Genomic DNA, 21,911 nt, shown 5'->3' on the forward strand with positions numbered 1-21,911 from the left:
TTATTTATTTATTTTTCATTTAGTTCAACCTATGAAGCTAAATAGATTCGATTCTCTAATCTTCTGGTTAAAGTATACGTTAAACCAGTTGAACTGGCTATACTTTGGTACATTATCAGTTACTTTCATCATTTACATTAAAAAAATATATATCTATAAGACATTCCAAAAAAAAAAAAGTGTTACTAAACAACGTTCAAATCGTTTTTCAAGGACGAAAATGAAATAAGGTTGAAGTCGGTGTGCCAAAATGCAAATTCCTAATCAAAATTTTCAGAAGGAAAGAATACAGAATTTGACATGTGAGAACCAAAGAACAATCCTAATCAAACTTGTACTCTAATGCAAATAGAGACACAAACAACCACAAAATGGCAAAAAGAAGAGAGAAGAAAGTACAAAATTTGGAAACTTTGGTCCTCTTTCAATCTTTTTCAATGCATTTTCTTGCCTTTGCTTCTTTGCCCATTCTTCAACTCAAAGGCCAACCCCTCTATCCCTTCTCGCACTCTCAAAACCTATATTTTTGTCTCCGTAAATGACGGGTTCTTGCTGTTTGTCGGGATTGCTTAATGAATGGATCAAATGACATCAGATATAAAACCAAAACGATCGTTCATTTAAAATTTAAAGACTAAATTACCTCATTTCAATATTTATCGACAAAAATGTCTAATGTTTTTTCACTTGGAGAACTCGTTGGATTGTTGTGAGTAGAACAAACAGGGTGTGCTTTAGAAGAGGAAGAACCAATCTATTACCGAGCCGTATTATTGAGAATAACAAAAGCATCTCTAAATACTTAAAGTTTCATATCGGAAGCAAGTTTTCAAGAAATTGCTCGAGTTTTAGCAAAAGCCACCCTCCGAAGTCGTATCGATTGGTTGAAAGGTCTGAAAGAGAACATTGATATGGGAGGAATGATACCCGTTGATACCAGATTCAGAAAATTAGCGCACCGTTCGAGGAAGGTATTTGTCTTTTTTTTTTTTTTGGGGACTTCATCACTTATGTGGTATAAAATTAAATAATTAAAAATAATTGTTTATTTAAACCTCCACCACCCTAATTTGGGATCCACCAATTGCATTTGGGAATGATGATAGTTGGTAGGAAAAGTAATTATTATGCATTATTTTAAATCATTTTAATATAATATATTATTAGTGTAAAATATTTTATTACGCATAAAATAATTCTTCATCAAACAATATTATTTTTCACATCCTTAATTTCTCAAGAAAATTAATATAAAAATATTTAATCTAACTTTTTTCTATGAATAAAATAATTGAAAAAAAAAAAAAAAAAACAGATTATTTTAATTATTTAAACAAAGTAATATGAAATATTTTTATATATTTTAATTGAAAAATATTAATTTTGCATCTGATAGAGTAAAAATTATTACTTAAAAAATAAATAAATAAATAAATATTTAAGTTTCAATATATTTACCTAAATTATAAAAAATTCTCGCATATATTATAAACATATTCAATAAATATCTCGCTTAAATTTAATTTAATTTAATATATAAAAATAATTTGTATCATAATTTATTTGATAAATGAATAAATCCCCCAATCAAATTTTACAAGTCAAACCATATCAGACTCTTTTTGACCGTTGGAGTTCAGCCGCCAGCCGCCCCTCACGTCTCACATACATTGAATGAGAATTATTTTCTTTTAAATAATATATATTTTTTAAATTTGAAAAAAAAAAAAAAAAACCTTTTTGAATTAATTTAATCGAGTTCCTCAATGGGCACGGTTCCCATTTTATTTTTATTTTAAATATGTATATTTTAAAAAATAAATAAAAATTTTAAAAAATTCTTAAAAAATTGATATTTTTTTAATTTTTTTAAAAATAAAAATACAAATTTTAAAGATATACTTATTAATTTAGCATCATATAAATAATATTTACGAATTCGACTGGTTAAGCCATATATTTTGATTAATAAATCATATTATCATATAAATAATACACATTTTTACTTATTTAAAATATGTCACATAAAAAATAAAATAAAAAATTATTTCTAAAATATATTTTTGAAATTTCCATCAATATTTTATTCAATTTTAACGATATATAATTTATTTATTGAAAAAACTGAAAAGTCCACATTTGTTGATTTAAAATTTGATTGGAACAATAAGAAGACGACAAAACAAATAAAATGGAGGGACAGCGGCCACGTGGAAATTCATCATAAGCCCCGTAGGGCCCACTTTTCCCGTGCATGTATCTCCCACCTCAAGATTCCTTTCACCCAAATTTCAATAATTCGATGAATAATAATAAATATTATTATTATTATTATTATTTAAAAACGTCATTTTATAAGTTTTGTTCTTATATTATATTTTATCTATATATGAAAATATTATTTATAAATTTTATCTTATTAATTTACCAAAATTTTAAAAGTGACAAAATTATAACCTATTGATTGAAACTTTATATTAAGAAAGATGCATAATTTAGAAATTATATTCAACATCTATTAAATTTGTTAATAAAATACTATTTAGTTTATCGTAATATTTTTTTAAAAATAAAAATTATTCATGAATATATAATAAAAAAATCCCTTGTAAAAATAAATAATGAAATAGGAGACGAGAATGGGGATGAGGGACGTCTCCGCCCCTATCCCGTAAACATCTTTAATTTTCAACATATCTTAAAAAGTATATTTTTTTTGTCCAATAATTACGGAGCGAAAAAAATGACCTATTAGTATTTAAAATATAATTGATATTTTATTTACTAAATTATCTAATTTGACACGGTAATGTGTTAATTTAATTATATTTTGTTAAAAGGATTTTTTAAAAAAATTTGTAGATAAATATCTATAAACTTTAAAAATGTCAAATAACTGCTGAGTTTCTGATAAGGGTATAATTAGTCATTTATAAAAAACTTATCAGTCGAGTGATTTATCATACACAAAATAAAAAAGTTAAGAACGGATTCCGAACTTATACTTCAATCTCATATTTTAGATTAAGCCAAAATTTTAGATTGGATTGGATTGAGTTGTCAGTTTTTTTTTTTTTTTAATTATTAAAAAAAACCATACTTACTCTTAATTTTAGTAGGGTTGGATTGTAAATCTATTCTTTAAGTTGGTCTGGACAATCGTTTTTGTAATAGACCAATTTGTTAACATATCCCGAACTAATTTTTATTAATATAATGACACCGAGCCCTTGTTGCAGCTCCGGCAACTGAATCCGCTGCTTTATTTTTTAGTTTTATAAATAATTTTATAAATAAAAAGTACCATTTTAATGTAAAAAAAAAAAAAATGGTATTTCGAATTTTTGAAATACGAGTAGAATAATAATAAACAAATAAGGTAATGCAGAGGCGGCAAATGAGAGGCAAAGGAAGGATATCGAGTACAAAAGGCGGAAGAAGCTATTGGCGAGCATCACTCCCAATTTCTTCCTCTAATTTCATCTCCTCTCTCTGTAATTTTCCATCTCTCTAGGGCTCTACTTCTTCCAATTTCTCAAAGAAGCAGATTCCAGTAATCCACATCAATGGCGAGCGCCGCGTCGAGGAGTTTGATGAAGCAGAGGGCGGCGATTTCATCCGGCGCTTGTTCGTCGATGAGGAAACTATTCTCCACTCAAACGGTTCAAGATTCTTCTTCTTTTGCTCAGAGACTCAGAGATCTGCCGAAGGATCTTCCTGGAACAAGCATCAGACGAGATGCTGCTCATGTGAGTTTCTCGATCCCTTTTGATTCCGATTCCGATTCTTGTTTTTCTTCCAACTGCTTCATACGCTTCCGATGAACTTCGATTATGCTTTCTCCATTTCTTCGTTCTTCCGTTCTGGATTTTTCTGATAGCAATCAGGAACGAGAATAGGGGTGTACATTCAACCCGGAAACCCGGCAACCCGGCAACCCGGACCAACCCAACCCGAACTATAAGTGTTGGGTTGGGTTGGATTAGCATTTCGGGTAGAGTTTGGTTCATTTTTCTGAACCTGAACTGAATCGGTTTGGTTTTGAGTTCATGGACAAAAACTTCGAGCTGACCCGACCTAAATTAAAATATATATTAAGAATCTCCTTACATGAGTTTGTCAGAGTGTATTGTAACATTATTATATCACAATAAAAAAAATGACAACCCAACCCGAACCCAACCCAAAAATAGAGGTTGGGTTGGGTCAAAAAAATCCTCCAACCCGACCCAACCCGGACCATGTACACCCTAAACGAGAAGATATGGATGAAAAAATAATTTTTTTTAAGAAAATAAAATAACTGCTGTGAAAGTTTTAGGGTTGCTCAGAAAGAGAGGTGTAACTAATTCGTGTACAGTATAATTATTTATTTTATTTTTATTTTTTTAAAATACATAAAAAAAATAGTCATTGAAATTAGATAATTGTAAAAAAGAATCTTATTAACTATAGTTTAAAAGGAATTCTATAAAACATAATAATAAGCTAAATTAATTTAAATACATTGTTTAAAAATAGAGTATTCCAAGATATTTTTTAATTATTTTTTAAAAGTTTAATGATATTTTAAATTTAAGAGGATTATTAAATTTTTGAAAGTTTCAAATTATTTTTTAAATAAAATATAAAATTAAGATAATATTTATAATTAATTTAGCATATATATATATATAGGAAGCTAGAGACTAAAATAATTATTTTTGAAAAATAAAATAAAATATTTTGGAAATTACATTTAAAAATCCAAAAATAACCTTTTAATTGGAAAATACAGAGACCTAATAATAATAATAATAATAATAATAAAACTTGAAATTAGTTGCTAAAAGGGTTTATTTGTTTTTATTTATTTTTTTTGGGAAGGGAAAAAGTACGGAATTTATTTTTTATGACGAGGACACGAATCACTAGAGAAAATTTTATTTTATTTTATTCTTAATATTTAATTGTTGTCTTCTGATTTGTGAGTGTTTGTAGGGATATTGTTTTTTAAATTTTTTTTTAAAATACATGATTTGTGACGAGTGTTTCTAGGGATATTGTTTTTTAAAAATTAAATTAAATATTTTTAAAATACATTAAATATTTTTAAAATACATAAATTAAATTTAAATGTATTATATTTTCTACGTAATCCCACTATTATATAGTTTAATAAATAATGTTAGACGAACATGACTATTCATAATGGTATGTATTTTCCACTTTGAGCATAAGCTCTGTGGCTTTACTTTAGGCTTCCCTAAAAGGCGCTTATAAACCCATGATCATTTTCTAAATTAGTGGAGGTGGGACTTCCATTATCCAACAAATAATATTGAAACAAGGAAGATGGAGAAAGAAAAAGAGTAATTTTTTTTTTTAAAATTTAAAAGATTAATGTTTATATTATTTTCAGCTGATTGGGAAAACTCCAATGGTATATCTTAACAAAGTCAGTGAGGGGTGTGGAGGTTATGTAGCTGTGAAGCAAGAAATGATGCAGCCTACTTCCAGCATCAAAGACAGGTACTCCCACTCTCTCTTCTTACAATTCATTCTGTTCTCATTCATTTTGTAATCTCTTCTGTTTCCTTTCATCATCCTTAGACCGGCTTTCGCGATGATCGCCGATGCCGAAAAGAAAGGTTTGATTACTCCTGGAAAGGTCAGATTGATCAAACTCTTAGGCTGCAAGATTTAACAACAAAAATCTTCTTTTCTCAACTTTTGAAACTCGGGTTTTCGATGTCTAGACGACTTTGATCGAGCCAACGTCGGGAAACATGGGAATTAGTATGGCCTTTATGGCTACCATGAAAGGCTACAAAATGGTTCTGACCATGCCTTCTTATACAAGCTTGGAAAGAAGAGTTACAATGAGAGCATTTGGAGCTGAGTTGATTGTCACTGACCCTACTAAGGGCATGGGAGGTACTGTCAAAAAGGCTTATGATCTTTTGGAATCAACACCTGATGGCTTCATGCTCCAACAGTTCTCAAATCCTGCCAATACTCAGGTTCCTAATTAAAATCCATTTTTCTTAGCTAATTTCTATGAAGATATATGATTGCCCTGAAGATGGTTTTTTTTTTTTTAAAATGATCAAACAGGTGCATTTTGATACGACTGGCCCTGAGATATGGGAGGACACAAATGGACAAGTTGACATTTTTGTAATGGGAATAGGCAGTGGAGGGACTGTCTCTGGAGTGGGACAGTATCTGAAATCCCGAAATCCCAATGTTAAGGTTTGTGATTATGTTATGAACTTCTGCTTCGTTAGAACATGGATTACAATGCCTTACCAATGGTTCATATTCTGTCTCTTTACTGAAGATTTATGGAGTGGAGCCTGCTGAAAGTAATGTACTGAATGGTGGTAAACCAGGTATGATTAGAATGCCCTGCTTGGATGTTTTAGTTTGGAAATAAGATAATGAGAGTGAAATATATCAAACTTGTTTGTGAAGAAATATCTTAGACTAAAAACTCATAACAAAACGAGATGTGATCCCACGTTGGTTGGAGAGGAGAACGAAACATTCCTTATAAGGGTGTGGAAACCTCTCCCTAGCGGACGCGTTTTAAAACTTTGAGGGGAAACCCATAAGGGAAAACTCAAATAGAACAATATCTATTAGCGGTGTGCTTGGGCTGTTACAAATGGTATCAGAGCTAGACACTGGCGGTGTGCCAATGAGGACACTGGACCCCAAGGAGAGTGGATTGTGAGATCCCACATTGGTTGGAGTGGAGAATGAAGCATTCCTTATAAGGATGTGGAAACCTCTCCCTAGCAGACGTGTTTTAAAACCTTGAGGGGAAGCCCTGAAGAGAAAGCCCAAAGAGGACAATATCTACTAGTAGTGGGCTTTGACTGTTACAAATCGCATCAGATCACACTGAGCGGTGTGCCAATGAGGACGCTAGGCCCCAAGGGGGGTGGATTGTGAGATCCCATATTAGTTGGAGAATGGTGAGATCCCACATTACAAATCGTATTAGATCTAGACACTGGGCGGTGTGCCAACGAGGATGCTGGGCCCCAAGGGGGGTGGATTGTGAGATCCTAGTAGACGCGTTTAAAACCGTGAGGGGAAACCTAGAAGGGAAAGCCCAAAGAGGACAATATCTACTAGCGGTGGGCTTGGACGGTTACAAATTGTAAAGTGTTTCCATTTTTCTAAGGCGGGATTCTCAACGCGTCCATGTTCTAAAACTTGTGAAAACGACATGTGACCCATGTCGTGTCCATGCTTGGTTTGTGATAGGTTAATAGCAGATTCTTGATAGCTCTCATCAATCTTCTTTGATTGCTACCTCAGTGGTTACAGAAAACTAATGGGGCCTGGTGTTATGAATTGGATTAGGTCCTCATCATATTACAGGCAATGGGGTTGGATTCAAGCCAGACATATTGGATATGGATGTAATGGATAAAGTTCTTGAAGTAAGTTTTTACCTTCTTCACATATTTTTTACCTCCTAAAGATTAGATTACAAATTTACATATTCTCAAACAAATTTACTTGCCAGGTAAGCAGTGAAGATGCTGTAAATATGGCTAGGGAACTGGCTGTGAAGGAAGGACTAATGGTAAAAGAACAAACACCAATTTTTTTTTTTAACCTTTTCATCTTACAGAATCATCTTCTTTTTCTTTCGGTTTAAGATTTGAGCTTCATTTTTGTTGTCTGTTCAGGTCGGGATATCGTCCGGGGCCAATACGGTCGCTGCGCTCAGGCTTGCTAGATTACCCGAAAACAAAGGCAAACTTATTGTGGTAAGAAAAGTTCTACACTCTTAAACAATCTCTAGAGTGTTCCAAGTGTTTCGGTTGTTGGATTATGAAAGTCCCACATCGGCTAATTTAGAGAAGATCATGGGTTTATAAGTAAGGAATACTAACTCCATTGGTACGAGGCCTTTTGGGTAAGCCCAGAGCAAAGCCATGAGAGCTTATGCTCAAAGTGGACAATATCATACCATTGTGGAGAGTCGTGTTCGTCTAACATCGGTAAAGATGATAGAATCTCGACAAAAGAAGTTGGAATAAACTGTTAATTTGGTTGCGTTTTCAGACAATTCATCCAAGTTTTGGGGAGAGATATTTGTCATCTGTGCTGTTCCAAGAACTGAGGAAAGAAGCTGAGAACATGCAGCCCGTCTCAGTTGACTAAAGCTCAATCCACTCGTTTCCAGTGTGAAGAATAAAATTTTATCCAATCTTATGTTCGATGAATGTTTAGTTCATTTTGTATTGTTTAAAATTTTATATATATTGTAAGAATATTTACCAGAAAAAAAAAAAAAAAAAATCCCTCCATTTTTATTCCATGTGTTTATTTAATTTTTAAATTTTCGAAAGGATTTTCAATTTTTATTTAGTATGATATTATATTTTTTTATAGTATGATATTATTTAAAATTTAAAGATTTTATTTTTTAGTCACAAATGATTTTTTAAAAGTTAAATAGTATATTTATTCTTATTTTCTTAATAATTTTTTTTTAAAAATTATAAAGTTTAGTTAATACAAAAAGTTGAATGGACAAAAATGGTAGATTTGCAATAAATTTGAGTGATGAACTAATATTCTCATATAATCAATACAAAATTTAATTTTAGAATTATTAAAATAAATTTGAATAATTCAGTTAAAAGAAAACACTCAATTTTCTAATTTATTTTATGTTTCATAAAAATTCTTCATCAAATTATTTTCTATTTAATTTCTTTCTTAATTTTTCGGTTAATATTTAATTTATATTTTTAAAATAAAAGTTTATTTTTAGAGAGGCCGATAAATAAATTTTGGTCCTTCCCTCAAATTTTTAATATTAATATTTGATAACTAGACGAACACGACTCTCCACAATGGTATACAATGGTATGATATTCCTCACTTATAAACTCATGATCATTATTTCTCACTTATAAACTCATGATCATTCCCTAAATTAGTCGATGTGGGACTTTCATCATTCAACAGTGGTCACTTTTCTCCATTTTCGTCTCCTAAACTTGATTTATTTATTTACATTTTTTTTTTTTCGTTCCTTCTCTTATTTTAATTTTCATTTACGTCAAATTCTAGTTTAGTTTTATAGAATTTGGTTAGAATTTACTTCAGCAAACGCTAATGATAAAACTTATAAAACTCAAAATCAAATTTTATAGATCAATCCCGAATTAATTTATCGATTTATCACCTTCTACCTAAATAAAAGGTTTACACCTAAATAAAATGGGACCAAAACTCTAATAGAGGAGGGCAAAGACAACGTACTAATAGAGGATGGCAAAGCCAAAGATGAATTGATAAATCAGACATTATGAACTATAATTGACAAACCAGAGGTATTATGAACTATTAACTATTCAAAGTGTAATTTTAACCATGACCGTGATACGTACGTGACTAAAGAAATATACATGGATGAAACTTTTGGATCGAACAAAATAACATCTCTTCAATCCATGGATGAAACTTTTGGATCGAACCAAATAACATCTCTCCAATCTATTTGTCTCGCTTAAGAGAGCCTTGTGACCAATATACTTATCATTTCTAGTACACAAAAGCGGGCAAAACAATTCATCAACCCTTCAATTTGATTGAAACGGAGCAGCATAACCCAAAATCAAAATTGCTCGAGCCTCAAAATTCAGCTTGTTTTCGTAACAATGACTCAGTAAATCACGACGTCCTTGTCCTTGTCCCCGTCCCCGTCCCCGTCCCCGTCCCCGTCCCCGTCCCCGTCCCCTTAGCTACCATTTTTCACAGGCTACAACTGCACCTTTCCATGTAAGGTCACAAAAAAATTTCCCTTTCCCACTCAACTAAAATTATTTATCAAAAAATGCATATTTCCAAATCAGAATCAACATCGGTACTCGTCAAAAAATCATTTTCGAGCGATGTCTCAAGCTTACCGTGGCTTCTTGGGTGAGTAGAAAATGGAGTCAGATGAATTATGCACTTCGTTTCGAAGTCCATTGGTTACAATTCCAGATTCCGACTCTTCATCACTGTCGATTTCATTTGGTGTAACCCGATTTTGGTGTCCTCTACGACGTAAAAGAAAGACATTATAGTAGTAGCAAACAAGATCCGCCTTGCTCCTAGAAGGAAATGACTCAATTATCTCATCCCAAAAAGAAATCCCGAGGGATGGAGGGTTCGATGTCACGATGTCCTCAAACTTTTTCTCATCGTCAGCAGTCCACGAAAACGTAACATCTTCCCCCATCTTATCAAATCTCCATTGGAGGAACGCATTGCCCAACTCCAGCTTCACTTTGTGTCTTTTCTCAGTAACATGAAATTTGACACAACCAACCGAGTTGGCGTCGAAGCACCCACAAGGATCTCGCCTTCCTCTCCCAATGGGATCCCGTTCGACTAGATATCGGTTCCTTCCTTTCTTCAAGGGCCATTCCTGGGTTCCCAACCACTTTAAATCGCTTTCGGATATCACACCATTCCATTCTGGTACTTGAGCTTGGTAATCTGACCCCAGAGGAACGGGCTTGTAATCATCTGATGAATCTGTAGGTGAGGAATCACTTGTTTTAGAGACAGGTTCTTGAGAAAGATCCTTCTTCTCAAAGCTTAATCTCTTCCTAAGATTGTAAATCGGAACCGTATCGTCGTCGTACATACAAGGATGCATCCTCTGATTTCTCTGCAAATAGGGAAGATGAGGTGAACAGGAAAGTAATCAAATTAATTCAAATATATTAATTTCTATGATGTATGCAATACAACTCCTACATGACACAAAAGGTATGTATTGTGTATCTATCAAATTTAGTATTATGTCTACAAATATCACCTGAGACTTAACTTAAATACACTGCCAAAATTAACAAGGATAAAAACAGAAATTTCTGAGTTTAAAAACCAAAATAGAAATATAATGATTTAATCATCCACAGAGTTCCATATCTAATGGCTAAATTAATAAAAATACCCTTAAAATTTTGTATTTTGTCTCAAAAATACCTTATCATAACCACTGCATGGACAGAACGTATCACGATTCAAAAATACCCATAAACATTCAAAAGTAACATTTATATCCTTAAATTTTTAGAAAAAAATTACCATTGCCACGGCATGGACAGAACATATCACAATTCTTAGATACCCATAAACATTCAAAAGTACCATTTAGAAAAAAAATTAATTTTCTTTTTATTATGATTGATCTGCACTCCAAATAGCCCATTGTTTTAAAATTTAGAGTTTGGACAAAGAACCAACTTTGAACACAAATTATGTATTGAAATTTATAAAAGGTATGTTTGGAAATGCTCCTTTCTATTTCAAGTTTTAATATTTAAGAAGAGAAAAAAAAAAGAGAAAAAAAGAGAAATGGGAAAGATTATAAATATTAAAGAATGAAATAAGGGAATTAAGAGAGTATTAAAATAAAAAAAAGAGAGATAAGAAATTGTCATGCCATAAGTTGAAGTTGATGAGAGAAAAAAATCCGAGGGACAAATAAACAATTTCGGCTACATACTACTCATAAAAATTTGTTAAAAAAGCTTAAGGGTATTAACGTTACCTTTGATAGTTCATGAGTATTATTGTAATGTGGTACTAACGGTCCCGTCTATATACTAATAATAAAGTATTTTTTAGTTTTTAAAAAAGTTTGAAGGGTTTTGATCTATTGAAAGTTTAAGGATATTTTTGTAACACAGTATTAATAATTTCCATAAAAAATTAATGGTAAAGGTATTTTTGATTTTTTTTTTATTATTATTTTTTTTTAGTTTAAGAGTATTGTTTAGATGTTTTTTTAAAATTTAAGAGTATTGTTTAGATGTTTTTTTAAAGTTTTAAGGTTATTATTGAAACTTTTGAAAATTTAAGGATATTTTTTTAAGATAAAGTGCAAAGTAGCCGTTTATAGTTATAGTTTGATGTTTTATTTGGTCAAGATTATGTATTTCCTTTTTTGGACAATCTTACCATTTAAAAAGTGTCTCAGGTACTTCAGACCCCTCCCATCTTGATATCACTCTCAAGCTCTAATAATGCCCAACTTCTCCCTTCCTCACCCTCCCTGTTTAATCACCCTCCCTGTTTAAACACGTTGGCTAAGAAGAGGATTTCATACCTTTATAAAGAATGTTTCGTTCCCCTCTCAACCGACATGAGATCTCACAATCTACCCCCCTTCAAAACTCAGTATCTTCACTGACACACTGCCCGGTGGTCTAGCTCTAATACTATTTGTAACAGTTCAAGCCCACCGCTAGCAAATGACAACCGCTAGCAAATATTGTCATCTTTGGGCTTTCCCTTCCGAGCTTCCCCTCAAGATTTTAAAAAAGTGTCTACTATATAGAGGTTTCCATACTCTTATAAAAAAATGCTTCGTTCCCCTCTCCAACCGATGTGGGATCTGCTAGAGAGAGGATTCCACACCCTTACCAATAATGCTTTGTTCCCTTCTCCAACTGACGTGGGATCTTAATCCTCGTAACATTGCTATCATCAACCAACCTAAAAAGTGTTCTCAAGGCATTTTTTATACTTTTAAGGACATCTCCAAACACACCCTTGATGCAGATAAAAAATCGAAAATAGCCGATGAAGCCAACAAAACTAAGATAAATGAAATCAATATCTTAAATAGTTTCATCTTCTTCTTAATAAAGGAACCACAGTTCTAAGCAGCTAATACTCAAAGTATCTTCACAAGGAGATAAATCTTATTCAGAATTGATAAAAAGGGTTCCTCAGCTTTGTATACACACAAGGACACTGCAAAAGTTCCTAAAAACTAAAGAGGCTCATAACACTATCAATGATCCATATTGGCTTTCACAATGAGGATCTTTGCAGTTTACAACTAACAGAACATTGTTTAAGATGTAAACATATACTAATCAAAACGATATGAAGAACAATAAAAGATTAAAGCAGCCTGAAAATTACCACTATCAACTTTATCATGAAACAATCAGAACGCACAGGACTTCATATGAGCACAGATATAGACAGTTTTGTTATTAACCTTTCATGTGGATTGACAACTATATATGGACAAAGACGTAATATAAACAACTCGAGGATTTATGTAAAGTACCTGCACCAGAGATTGTTCGCTACTTGAATCAACTTGTCGTTTCACAAACATTTCCTCTCGAACCAGCAAAACTTGTTTCCAAATCTCTTCATTTCCATATAATTTCCATTTCGACTTTTCGGGTAATGAACATACTGAAGGATCGCACGGGTTTCTTGCAATCCCTTTAAGCCAATTAAGCAATCCCAACATTGGTTCCTCCTTTCTCTCCGGGGTAAAATTCGGTTCCTTGACTAAACGTAGATCAATAATTTTTATATCCTCATTTTCATTGTTGCAATGATTAATATCCTTGAGTTTCTTGCTTCTGCGAGGAAATACATCCCCACTCTTCATCTTATCACTCTTCATAGCGAGTATTCTCTTGGAAAAATCTGAAATTGAATTTTCATCAAAGGCAACATAATTCATGAACTCCTCTGACAACATGACTGCCGTTTCCTTTGGGTTTCAACCCAATTCTCAACCATTGCGAGACACTACCACTCCTTTTGCTGATTTTTCATACAGCAATTCCTAATCGGTAGCTCTACTCATGAACTCAGCTCCCTTCTACTAATCGAGAATCTCTTACTGAGTTTAATGAACTCAGCAGACTTGTTTCAATTCTCGTAACATCCCAAAGTTCACAACCTATTAAAATGAATCTAAAATCTAACAAACACCCCCTTCGTTCAATCTTCTTCGCAGCACCTTCGTAATCTAATTCAGAACCATCAGCTATCATCCAAGATCCTGCCATCAATCGGAACTCAAACCCTAAAAATCAAACGCAAACACCCTGGTTCCATTTTCGCGAGACAAAACAAAAATCACACTAAGCTACGAAGACCACAAACAAATCAAATAGATGAAAAAAGAACACACACGTTGAGAATCAGCGATTGGGTAAGACGATCAGAGTTTTGGCGGGAAAACGAAATTGATCTATGGCGTTTTCAAAATCAAAAAGTTAAATATTCATCCATCCCGCCAATAGCGTCATATTTGCAGATAAATTGAAATGTCATTATTCAAAAGAGAGAGAGAGAAAGCGAAGGTGAACGCATCATTGACCACGAGAGGCTAGAATTCGAAGATTATGAAGAAATACAGAGAAATGTATACGAAAATGAAGAATATACCGCCATTTTTAATGGTGATTGGAAGAGAAAAAGAGAGAGAAAAAAAAAAAAAAAAAAAAAAAAAAACGTACCAGTTAGTAATATGATTGTTTTGGAAGGGAGCGTTTTCTACGCAACAGTGTCTTCTTCTACTACGACTACTACGATTACTACTACTACTCCTACAACCACTACTCTACCGCCCTCCACATCCTTTAAAGCTCCTCGCTAGATTTGGCTTGTTTTTCTCTCTCATTTGGCCATTTTCCCCCCTTTTTTAAGGGTATTTTTATGGGGTTCTTCGAAAAAGATGGGTTCGAAGATGGGAAGTTTTTAGTTTTTAAACCCAAAATCAAAAATTATGGATTTTAGGGTTTTGAGGAAGGGGAAGAAGACACTAAGAACACCTCCCCCCCCTTTATTTATAATCAACTTCATGAAACTAACCATGGTTTGAATTTAACCTTGTGCTTGAGTTAAGGTAACTTATGAGGGTTACTTTTTTTTTTTTTTTTTTTTTTTTTTTGGAAATACTATTTTCGTCTCGATGCTTGTGTTTCATTCGATGTACTTTTAATAAATCTTAAATTTAGTCATTTGAATAAATTTTTCGACAAAAAAACATATCATTTTAAGATTTAGAGATGTCCTCGAAGTTTCGTTAGAGTATGGGTTGGGAGCGAGGAGAGATTTCTCCCTATTGTTTAAACATAGATGGGGACGTGGATTAGGATGTACACGGGTCGGGTTTGGTAGGGTAAAACGAAAGCTTGACCTAGTTGTAATTATGAATAACTCGTGAATGATCGATTTACTTGTAATGATTATATCTATGAACACAATGTGTTCTGCAGTGGATAAGGATGCAACTCTAAGTTGTCAAGTTCTCCCTACCTAAGGTTATATACGGTTAGCCGTTGTTATTTTTCTCTTGCTTACTTATATAACATCTCTTTCAAAAATCTCTTTTTGCCCTTGTTTTCTAAAACTTTCTCTTAAAACCGAGGCCAAAGGCTCGAGCATACGTCGCTTGACCGTAAGCGACGCAAGAACGAATTGGCTTAGCTCACTTGTCATTGGAATATGAGTGCCGCACAATCGCAAGTCTGCTGCCATCAAAAGTGCGATTGTGACAAGTGGTCAAAAGTGCGATTGTGACAAGTGGTATCAGAGGAGTTGAAACCTAAGTGCAAACTACTATTCGTTAGAAATCGCAAAAAGTTCATGCTAATCGAGCACGGAACCCATGTCGAAGTTGTAGATGTAGCTCATGGAGACCTGATGATGTCACACCCGAACTAGTCCGAACCCAACCCAAATAATTTAAAATCATAACGAACAACTTGGTCAAGCCCACAACAACTCGAACAACCTTTATTAAATATTAAACTCAATCCAATCCTAAATTTTTTTAGTTGGGTTGGTTTGAGTTGTTCGGATATTCTTAAAAAAAAAAAATACATCAAATACACTAGATTTTATAGTATGATGATAAAATCCAATAGTTCTCATTTTCTTCTGGTTCATTAATTGAAAATCAAGGCAAATTGGACACGATCGTGAGATGTGAAAGCACTTGATCCCATTTCGACTTTGATATGTAAAATCAAGAATGAATGAAATCAATCATCACTGCAAATCGTGCAACAGAGCTGAGAAACGAATTGTTGTGCAACAACTAGAACTCATATCCGAGGAGTTTTGAGCGTGAGCTTCTACTCATGCAGCGACAAATTTCTTGTGGTTATCTATTTCCTTACACTTCATTTTTCTGGTAGAATTCAATTTATACTACTTTCCTATATATAGCTCACGCACGCACACATGAATCCATTAGTCGGGCTTGTACGCATACCCTCTAGGTCTATGGGCTAACATATGCTCAGGTTGTTGAAAACCAACGGAAAAGGAATGAATGTGTATAATATCATGGTGTATTTTTCTGTAACATATTGGAGAAGTAATCGATGCTCATGTGACATACAATATGTATGTGGTCCCGCATTTAAAAAACATGGTTAAGCGAAATGATACTTATCACGACATGAAATCTTTATGAGACATGCATACATGTTCATGATGTTTCATTTATGCTCATCATACATGGTATATCATAGTGTCTCATAGAACATATACGTAATTATATCAGTACTACAAACAGGTTCTACAGTTAGGAAATATATGCATCACAAAAAATAATTAGAATATCATAGCATAAAGTAATATAACATAGGAGAGCGAGAGATTACGTGATAGTCATGCATCACTCAATTCATCCAATCTAACTCGGGAGCATTCTAGTAGTAAGTCGACTTACCTGTTGGTCTAAGCCTATGTTGTTAAACTTTTCTTAGCCGATAGTAACCTAATTCTACTTGTTGTGTTCCAACTTCACATATAACGTTCTGCAACATCGAATTTATAACCTATTCATAGAACTAAGTTTTCCTAATTCTCTTAATGGATCATAAACGACCATAAATATCTCAAATGGAAAAATAGTAGTCTTACTGGCCATAATTGTTGCCAACTATGTCAAAATGACAGAGAGAGACTAAAAAAAATCACTATAGGGGGCGTGGCTTATCCAAGCCACATGTGCACCAGTTTCGGAACCGAGCTATGTGTTACAAGTCAAAGGTTAAGAAACGACTTGGACCACATTGTGGGCTTGTGCGAGCAACTTGGGCGTTGGCGATACTCATGAGAATGGGCTAAAGCGCTGGTAGGCTAGACCCATGAGGATCCCATAGCTTAAAATCATGCAAAGGTTTGTAATACAAGTCACAACTTTATTCAGTAATAACAGAACAAGCCTATGAAACATGCATACATAATTCTTGTCATATCTTTTATACTTAACATAATTTATTAAGGTTTATGTATCGTAGATTAACAATATCTTATATATGATTCCACAACATGGCACAATGACATTATAGCATAATATAGCATAACACGACATACACATGGTATAATATAACATAACATAATATAATAATTATAATCATGACATGTGCAAGGGCCATGAGACACGTGTCATCATGTATCGTACAATTCGTCCAACCAAGCCAACAATAGAGCCGCTTACTTGATTGACCTAGACCGAAGTTACTATCTTATCCTTGGTGTTAGCTCGAAACTATCCTTAAAATCCGAGTCAACCTCGGTAGACCTATGATATGGAGTTGGAACATGTTGGAGAGCTTAATCCGCGTAATGATCTCGAATAATTCTCTAGATTAAAACATTTTAAATCGGTGAAACAATCGCTGAGTCACTCATCTTAGATTGCCTCCAAAAAGTCCAACTCGAGCCGGGTAAGCCATCCAAGCCGAGTCGCTAGAGCCACGAGAGCCGACCGATGGATGGATCGGCTCAACTGAGCTGCATGCAAGTACTAGGAGCGGCTCGGCACACGCAGCTGCAACTCGGGTCGACATGTGGGCCTGGAGTCAATGCACGGTCGAGGCTGGCGTCTGGTTATGGGCCGCGTCTTCGTTTGGGCCGCAACTTCTAGGTAATCATGCGATTCGGGCTGGAGCGTTGACGGGTCGAGAGACGGGCAGGCAATTGGGTAGAACCGTGAGCAGGCTAGTGCGTGCATCTGGACGAGTTTCGGATCCGGTTCAACCCGACTCCGAAGCTGGCCGACGGGTTTCTTCTTCCCTAATCGATTACTGCTATTTTCATCCATTTCTCTATCTATTTTTAAATTTTTTTAAAAAAGTTAAAATTATTAATATTTTAAATCAAATATTTTAAATTTTTAAAAAATTTAAAATATTAACAAAAATTTTTAAAAATTCAAAAATATTTTCGAAATAAAGTACAAATTCGTTTACAAAATATTTTAAGATATTATTTAAAATTTTAAAACACGAACATATATTTAAAATTATAAGTATTTTTTATTAATATAGCCTTAAAATATTTTTTTTCCTAAAAATTTTATTCGGATAACATATCAAACCTAACCTATGAGTAAAAAATATTGCAAAAAAAAAAAAACGTTGAAATTAAATGGCTCTTCCAAAGGTTAGAGAGCCAATCCTTATGTGGGATCAGAGGGCACCGCGTCCTTCCCCATCCACCTTCTCATTCTCTCTGTCGTTTCCTCTACCTGAAAATTAATATATTTATTTTTAAAGTTAAGAGATCTATTAGACATACATTAAAATTTTGAAAAGTTAATTTAATAATATATATATATATATATATATATTATATAAATTCTTTTAATATTTTATTTAGATATAATTTTAATGCTTAAAACAGAGAAAAGAACATAATTTGACAAACTCACCTCCTTGTTCCAATTGGTCTTATAAACAATAAACAGAAGAATTATTGTCTGCAAGAATGTCCCACATATCATACCAATCCATATGCCCTGCAATGTTAAATCATCGATAGATTCAAAAAGAGGTTCCGTTCACGAGTTTAAAACGCTCGAGATCAAAAAGTAGCAAAAATTTGTATAACAAATAAATTTTATCAACCTAGGTTTACATTATAACACGAGCTTATAGTCCACGAGATAAACAAACTCGTAGATAATTAGGTTATGCATCAATAGATTCAAAAGAAGGTTCCGTACATGAGTTTAAAACACTCGTTATCAGGAAGCAGCAAAAATTCGTATAACGACGTACGTTTGAATTCATATATAAATTTTATCGACCTAGGTTTGCATTATAACACGTAGATAATTAGGTTATGCAAGCTCGAGCACCAAATATAGACTCGTTTTTCTTAATCTTAGGTTATAAAAGACTAACCGATAAATCGAACAGTTCTAACACAGATCGAAATGCTTACCTCGACGCCTAAACTTGTTTTGTAGCCAAGAAGAAAGCCAAAAGGAAGGCCAACAACATAATAACAAAACAAGTTAATGTAAGCCACTAAAGCTTGCCAACCTCCTCCAACAGCTACACCTGCAAAAACATAATCAAAACCCTAATTTAGAACAAAATTTTCTTCCCATTTTTGCTCCAAATTACAATGTTGTTACCTGATATCACTGGTTGAACACTGTTGAGCACCATTGTTATACCTAAAAGGAAGGCCAAGTTAGAAACTGCCTCTTGCATCTCTTTGCTATCCGTAAATATGATTGCGAAATAGTCTTTCGTTGCTAAGATAAGCGCTGCGAAAAGAAGCCCGATGCAGAGTGACTCGACGACGGTCACGATGACGGAGTACTTTGCTGCCCTTGGATGCCCTAATCCGAGCTCGTTCGAGACACGAACGCTGAACAAGAGAGAAAAAGAATATGAAGGAGAACTCGAGAAAGGAGGCTTTTTTTTTTTTTTTTTTTTTTTTTTTTTTTTTTTTTTTCTGTAGGGTTTTTGATGTTCTAACCTTACGGCTGCATTGATCCCTATGAATAACATGCCTTCCCATCCATTTAGATTCATGCTGAAATAAGATTATAAGAACATGTTCATCAGCATTTCGTAAGCGGGGACGGGGACGGGGACGGGGACGGGGACGGAGATGAAAATGTCTTTTCTGCCTCCTATTTCAACTTTTATCTCTCTAAAATTTTCATTTATAAGAACATGTTCATCAATACTGAAAAAGATAAGCATTTCACGAGCGGGGATTGAGACGAGGACAAAAATGTCTTTTACGTCTCCGTTTGTAACGTCCCAGATCCACCGCTAGTAGATATTGTCCTCTTTAGACTTTCCCTTTCGGGCTTCCCCTCAAGGCTTTAAAACGCGTCTACTAGGGGAAGGTTTCCACACCCACCAACCAACCAACCAATGTGGGACATCACAATCCACCCCCTTCGGGGCCCAGCGTCCTCACTGACACTCTATCCTTCCTCCAATCGATGTGGGACCACCCCCCATTTGGGCCCAGCGTCATTACTGGCACACCGCCTCGTGTCTACCCCCTTCTGAGAACAGCAAGAAGGCTGGCACACCGTCCAGTGTCTGGCTCTGATACCATTTGTAACAGCCCAGATCCACCGCTAGTAAATATTGTCCTCTTTGGTCTTTCCCTTTCAGGCTTCCCCTCAAATCTTTAAAACGCGTCTACTAGAGAAGGTTTCCACGCCCTTATAAATGGTGGTTTGTTCTCCTCCCAAACCAACGTGGAACATCACACCGTTCTTGATTACTATTTCAATTTTTATCTCAGCAAAATTCTTATTTATTTTTACGAGGATCGAGGTGGGGTTCTCTGCACGGAATACAAAAGTATTGGATTTTCACAGAGAATTTTCCGTCCCGGACCTCATTTAGCTAATTATGGAGAAATTTCTCTTCGCTTTCTCCTTCATTCTCTGTTCGGGAATTACCTACTACGTTCAAGGTAGGTCTTTAAAAGACCTTGACTTCGAGAGGTTAAATGAACATCTCTATCGTTAATATTTTAAAGTTTAATGACCAAAATAGTAATTTTATAAGTATAAGAGGGTGTAAATTACCAAATTGAGAGCGAACCAACAGCAATAATGGGATCATCAAGGTGGCCAGTAAGGACAATAATGGTCATAAAATACCAAATCTCCAAGCAAAGCATAATCGCCGAAGCAAGTGAAAGCTTCATAAAGTCCCATAAGTCCTTGAAAGCCAGCCATGAGAAGCCCTTCCAGCATTCACTACACCACCCAAGAATATAAACCACCTGAGCAATGGAGATTCCCCATGCCGACACGTCGTACGCCGCCGCAGCTCCGGCGATACCCCAATCAAACACTTTGATGAACAAAAACAAAAGTCCGACGTGAGCTAACAGCGCCCCGAACCCAATCCATGCCAATATCCCAACTCGACTCTGAGCTTGTAGAAATTTTTGCGTCGGAAAGTTAATAGCCAAAGAGAACATTTGTGGGATTATTTGAATCGAGAATTTCCCCGCCATGTTCGCGATTTTAGGCTCTTGGCCGAGGAGCTCGAGGATTGGAGTAGCGTAAATGTAGAGTGGAAGTAGAATGACGCATGTGCCTAAAAGAATTATCCATGAACGTTGCATGTAGACTCCTAACATGTTCATTTGACCCGCACCGTATGCCTGCCCGCATAGCGTCTCGAGGGCGCTCCCCATCCCGAGCTATACGGGAAAAAAAGAAACAATTGTCAATAGTCCAACTCCGTGGTCTCAGTAGTTAAAAATTCGTAACGATTTCATTCCTACCATAAAAATTCTTACATAGTTCAAATATGAATAAAAAAATTTTGTGTTCGTGCTCGTGCTCGAAACCAAGAAAAGAGGTACTAACCAAGAACCCGAACGAGAAATTGGAAATGACGTTCAAGGAAATGGCAATGGCAGAGAGCTCCAAATCGCCAATATGGCCAACAAAGATGCTGGTGAATGAGTTCATTCCATAATTACACAAAATATTGAAGGCAATAGGGCCAGCAATTCTCCAAAGCTTTCTCGACTCAATCCAACAAACATATCTCGCATCGTCGTACGACCCCACCGGTCGATAATCCTCGCTCGATTCAATCAGCACCGTCGGCGCGTGGTGGAGCACGACGGTGTCCATGGCATCGATGCCATCGAACCTTGCCATGCCGCTCGCCGTTGCTTCTTCTGAAGCTTCATTTTCTTGTTTGGTCCCTATGTTTACTCGTGGGGTTCGGTTTTCTTTTCTTTTCTCTTCGTGCGGCTTCGTTTCTTCTTGAAATGTCAAACGTTGTCGTCGTCGTTGTTGTGTTTTCTTTTCTCTTCGTTTTCTTTTCTCT

At 34.6% G+C, this 21,911-nt stretch overlaps 3 protein-coding genes across 4 annotated transcripts; 1 reads left to right on the plus strand and 2 right to left on the minus strand.

Annotated features, from left to right (window-relative positions):
* Nucleotides 1–3,393: 3,393 nt before the first annotated feature.
* Nucleotides 3,394–8,261, plus strand: CYSC1 (cysteine synthase C1). Its single transcript, XM_023693271.2, has 10 exons — nt 3,394–3,749; nt 5,402–5,511; nt 5,593–5,650; nt 5,739–6,002; nt 6,097–6,234; nt 6,323–6,374; nt 7,357–7,436; nt 7,523–7,582; nt 7,689–7,769; nt 8,068–8,261. The coding sequence occupies exons 1-10, from the start codon at nt 3,567–3,569 to the stop codon at nt 8,164–8,166; spliced, it is 1,125 nt and encodes a 374-aa protein (XP_023549039.2). The 5' UTR covers nt 3,394–3,566; the 3' UTR covers nt 8,167–8,261.
* A 1,069-nt stretch (nt 8,262–9,330) lies between these two features.
* On the minus strand, nt 9,331–14,605 carry LOC111806535 (ARID/BRIGHT AND ELM2 DNA-binding domain-containing protein). 2 transcript variants are annotated; one of them, XM_087128818.1, is made up of 3 exons: nt 14,292–14,605; nt 13,097–13,831; nt 9,331–10,675 (listed from the first exon to the last, which is right to left on the minus strand). In XM_087128818.1, exons 2-3 carry the CDS (start codon nt 13,523–13,525, stop codon nt 9,920–9,922), a joined length of 1,185 nt encoding a protein of 394 aa, XP_086984944.1. In that variant the 5' UTR covers nt 13,526–13,831; nt 14,292–14,605; the 3' UTR covers nt 9,331–9,919. The 2 variants fall into 2 exon arrangements, with proteins under 2 accessions (XP_086984944.1, XP_086984945.1); XM_087128819.1 differs by having other exon boundaries at nt 13,097–13,877.
* Nucleotides 14,606–18,088: 3,483 nt separating this feature from the next.
* LOC111807008 (MATE efflux family protein) lies at nt 18,089–21,901 on the minus strand. Its single transcript, XM_023692573.2, has 7 exons — nt 21,440–21,901; nt 20,645–21,270; nt 19,567–19,623; nt 19,217–19,455; nt 19,021–19,139; nt 18,506–18,592; nt 18,089–18,322 (listed from the first exon to the last, which is right to left on the minus strand). The coding sequence occupies exons 1-7, from the start codon at nt 21,737–21,739 to the stop codon at nt 18,254–18,256; spliced, it is 1,497 nt and encodes a 498-aa protein (XP_023548341.2). The 5' UTR covers nt 21,740–21,901; the 3' UTR covers nt 18,089–18,253.
* Between the last annotated feature and the right edge of the window lie 10 nt (nt 21,902–21,911).

Source organism: Cucurbita pepo, chromosome 12 (assembly GCF_057944985.1).
Source record: "Cucurbita pepo subsp. pepo isolate OVF chromosome 12, ASM5794498v1, whole genome shotgun sequence".
Classification (NCBI taxonomy): Eukaryota; Viridiplantae; Streptophyta; class Magnoliopsida; order Cucurbitales; family Cucurbitaceae; genus Cucurbita; species Cucurbita pepo.

Coding starts and splice junctions, on each gene's coding strand:
- CYSC1 (XM_023693271.2), top strand. CDS start 3,567: ATGGCGAGCGCCGCGTCGAGGAGTTTGATGAAGCAGAGGGCGGCGATT. Junction 5,512..5,592: donor ACTTCCAGCATCAAAGACAG/GTACTCCCACTC, acceptor CATCATCCTTAG/ACCGGCTTTCGCGATGATCG. Junction 7,583..7,688: donor CTGTGAAGGAAGGACTAATG/GTAAAAGAACAA, acceptor TTGTCTGTTCAG/GTCGGGATATCGTCCGGGGC.
- LOC111806535 (XM_087128818.1), bottom strand. CDS start 13,525: ATGTTGTCAGAGGAGTTCATGAATTATGTTGCCTTTGATGAAAATTCA. Junction 10,676..13,096: donor GCGAACAATCTCTGGTGCAG/GTACTTTACATA, acceptor CCCTATTTGCAG/AGAAATCAGAGGATGCATCC.
- LOC111807008 (XM_023692573.2), bottom strand. CDS start 21,739: ATGGCAAGGTTCGATGGCATCGATGCCATGGACACCGTCGTGCTCCAC. Junction 19,140..19,216: donor TGTTCAACCAGTGATATCAG/GTAACAACATTG, acceptor ATGTTTTTGCAG/GTGTAGCTGTTGGAGGAGGT. Junction 18,323..18,505: donor AGACCAATTGGAACAAGGAG/GTGAGTTTGTCA, acceptor ATTAATTTTCAG/GTAGAGGAAACGACAGAGAG.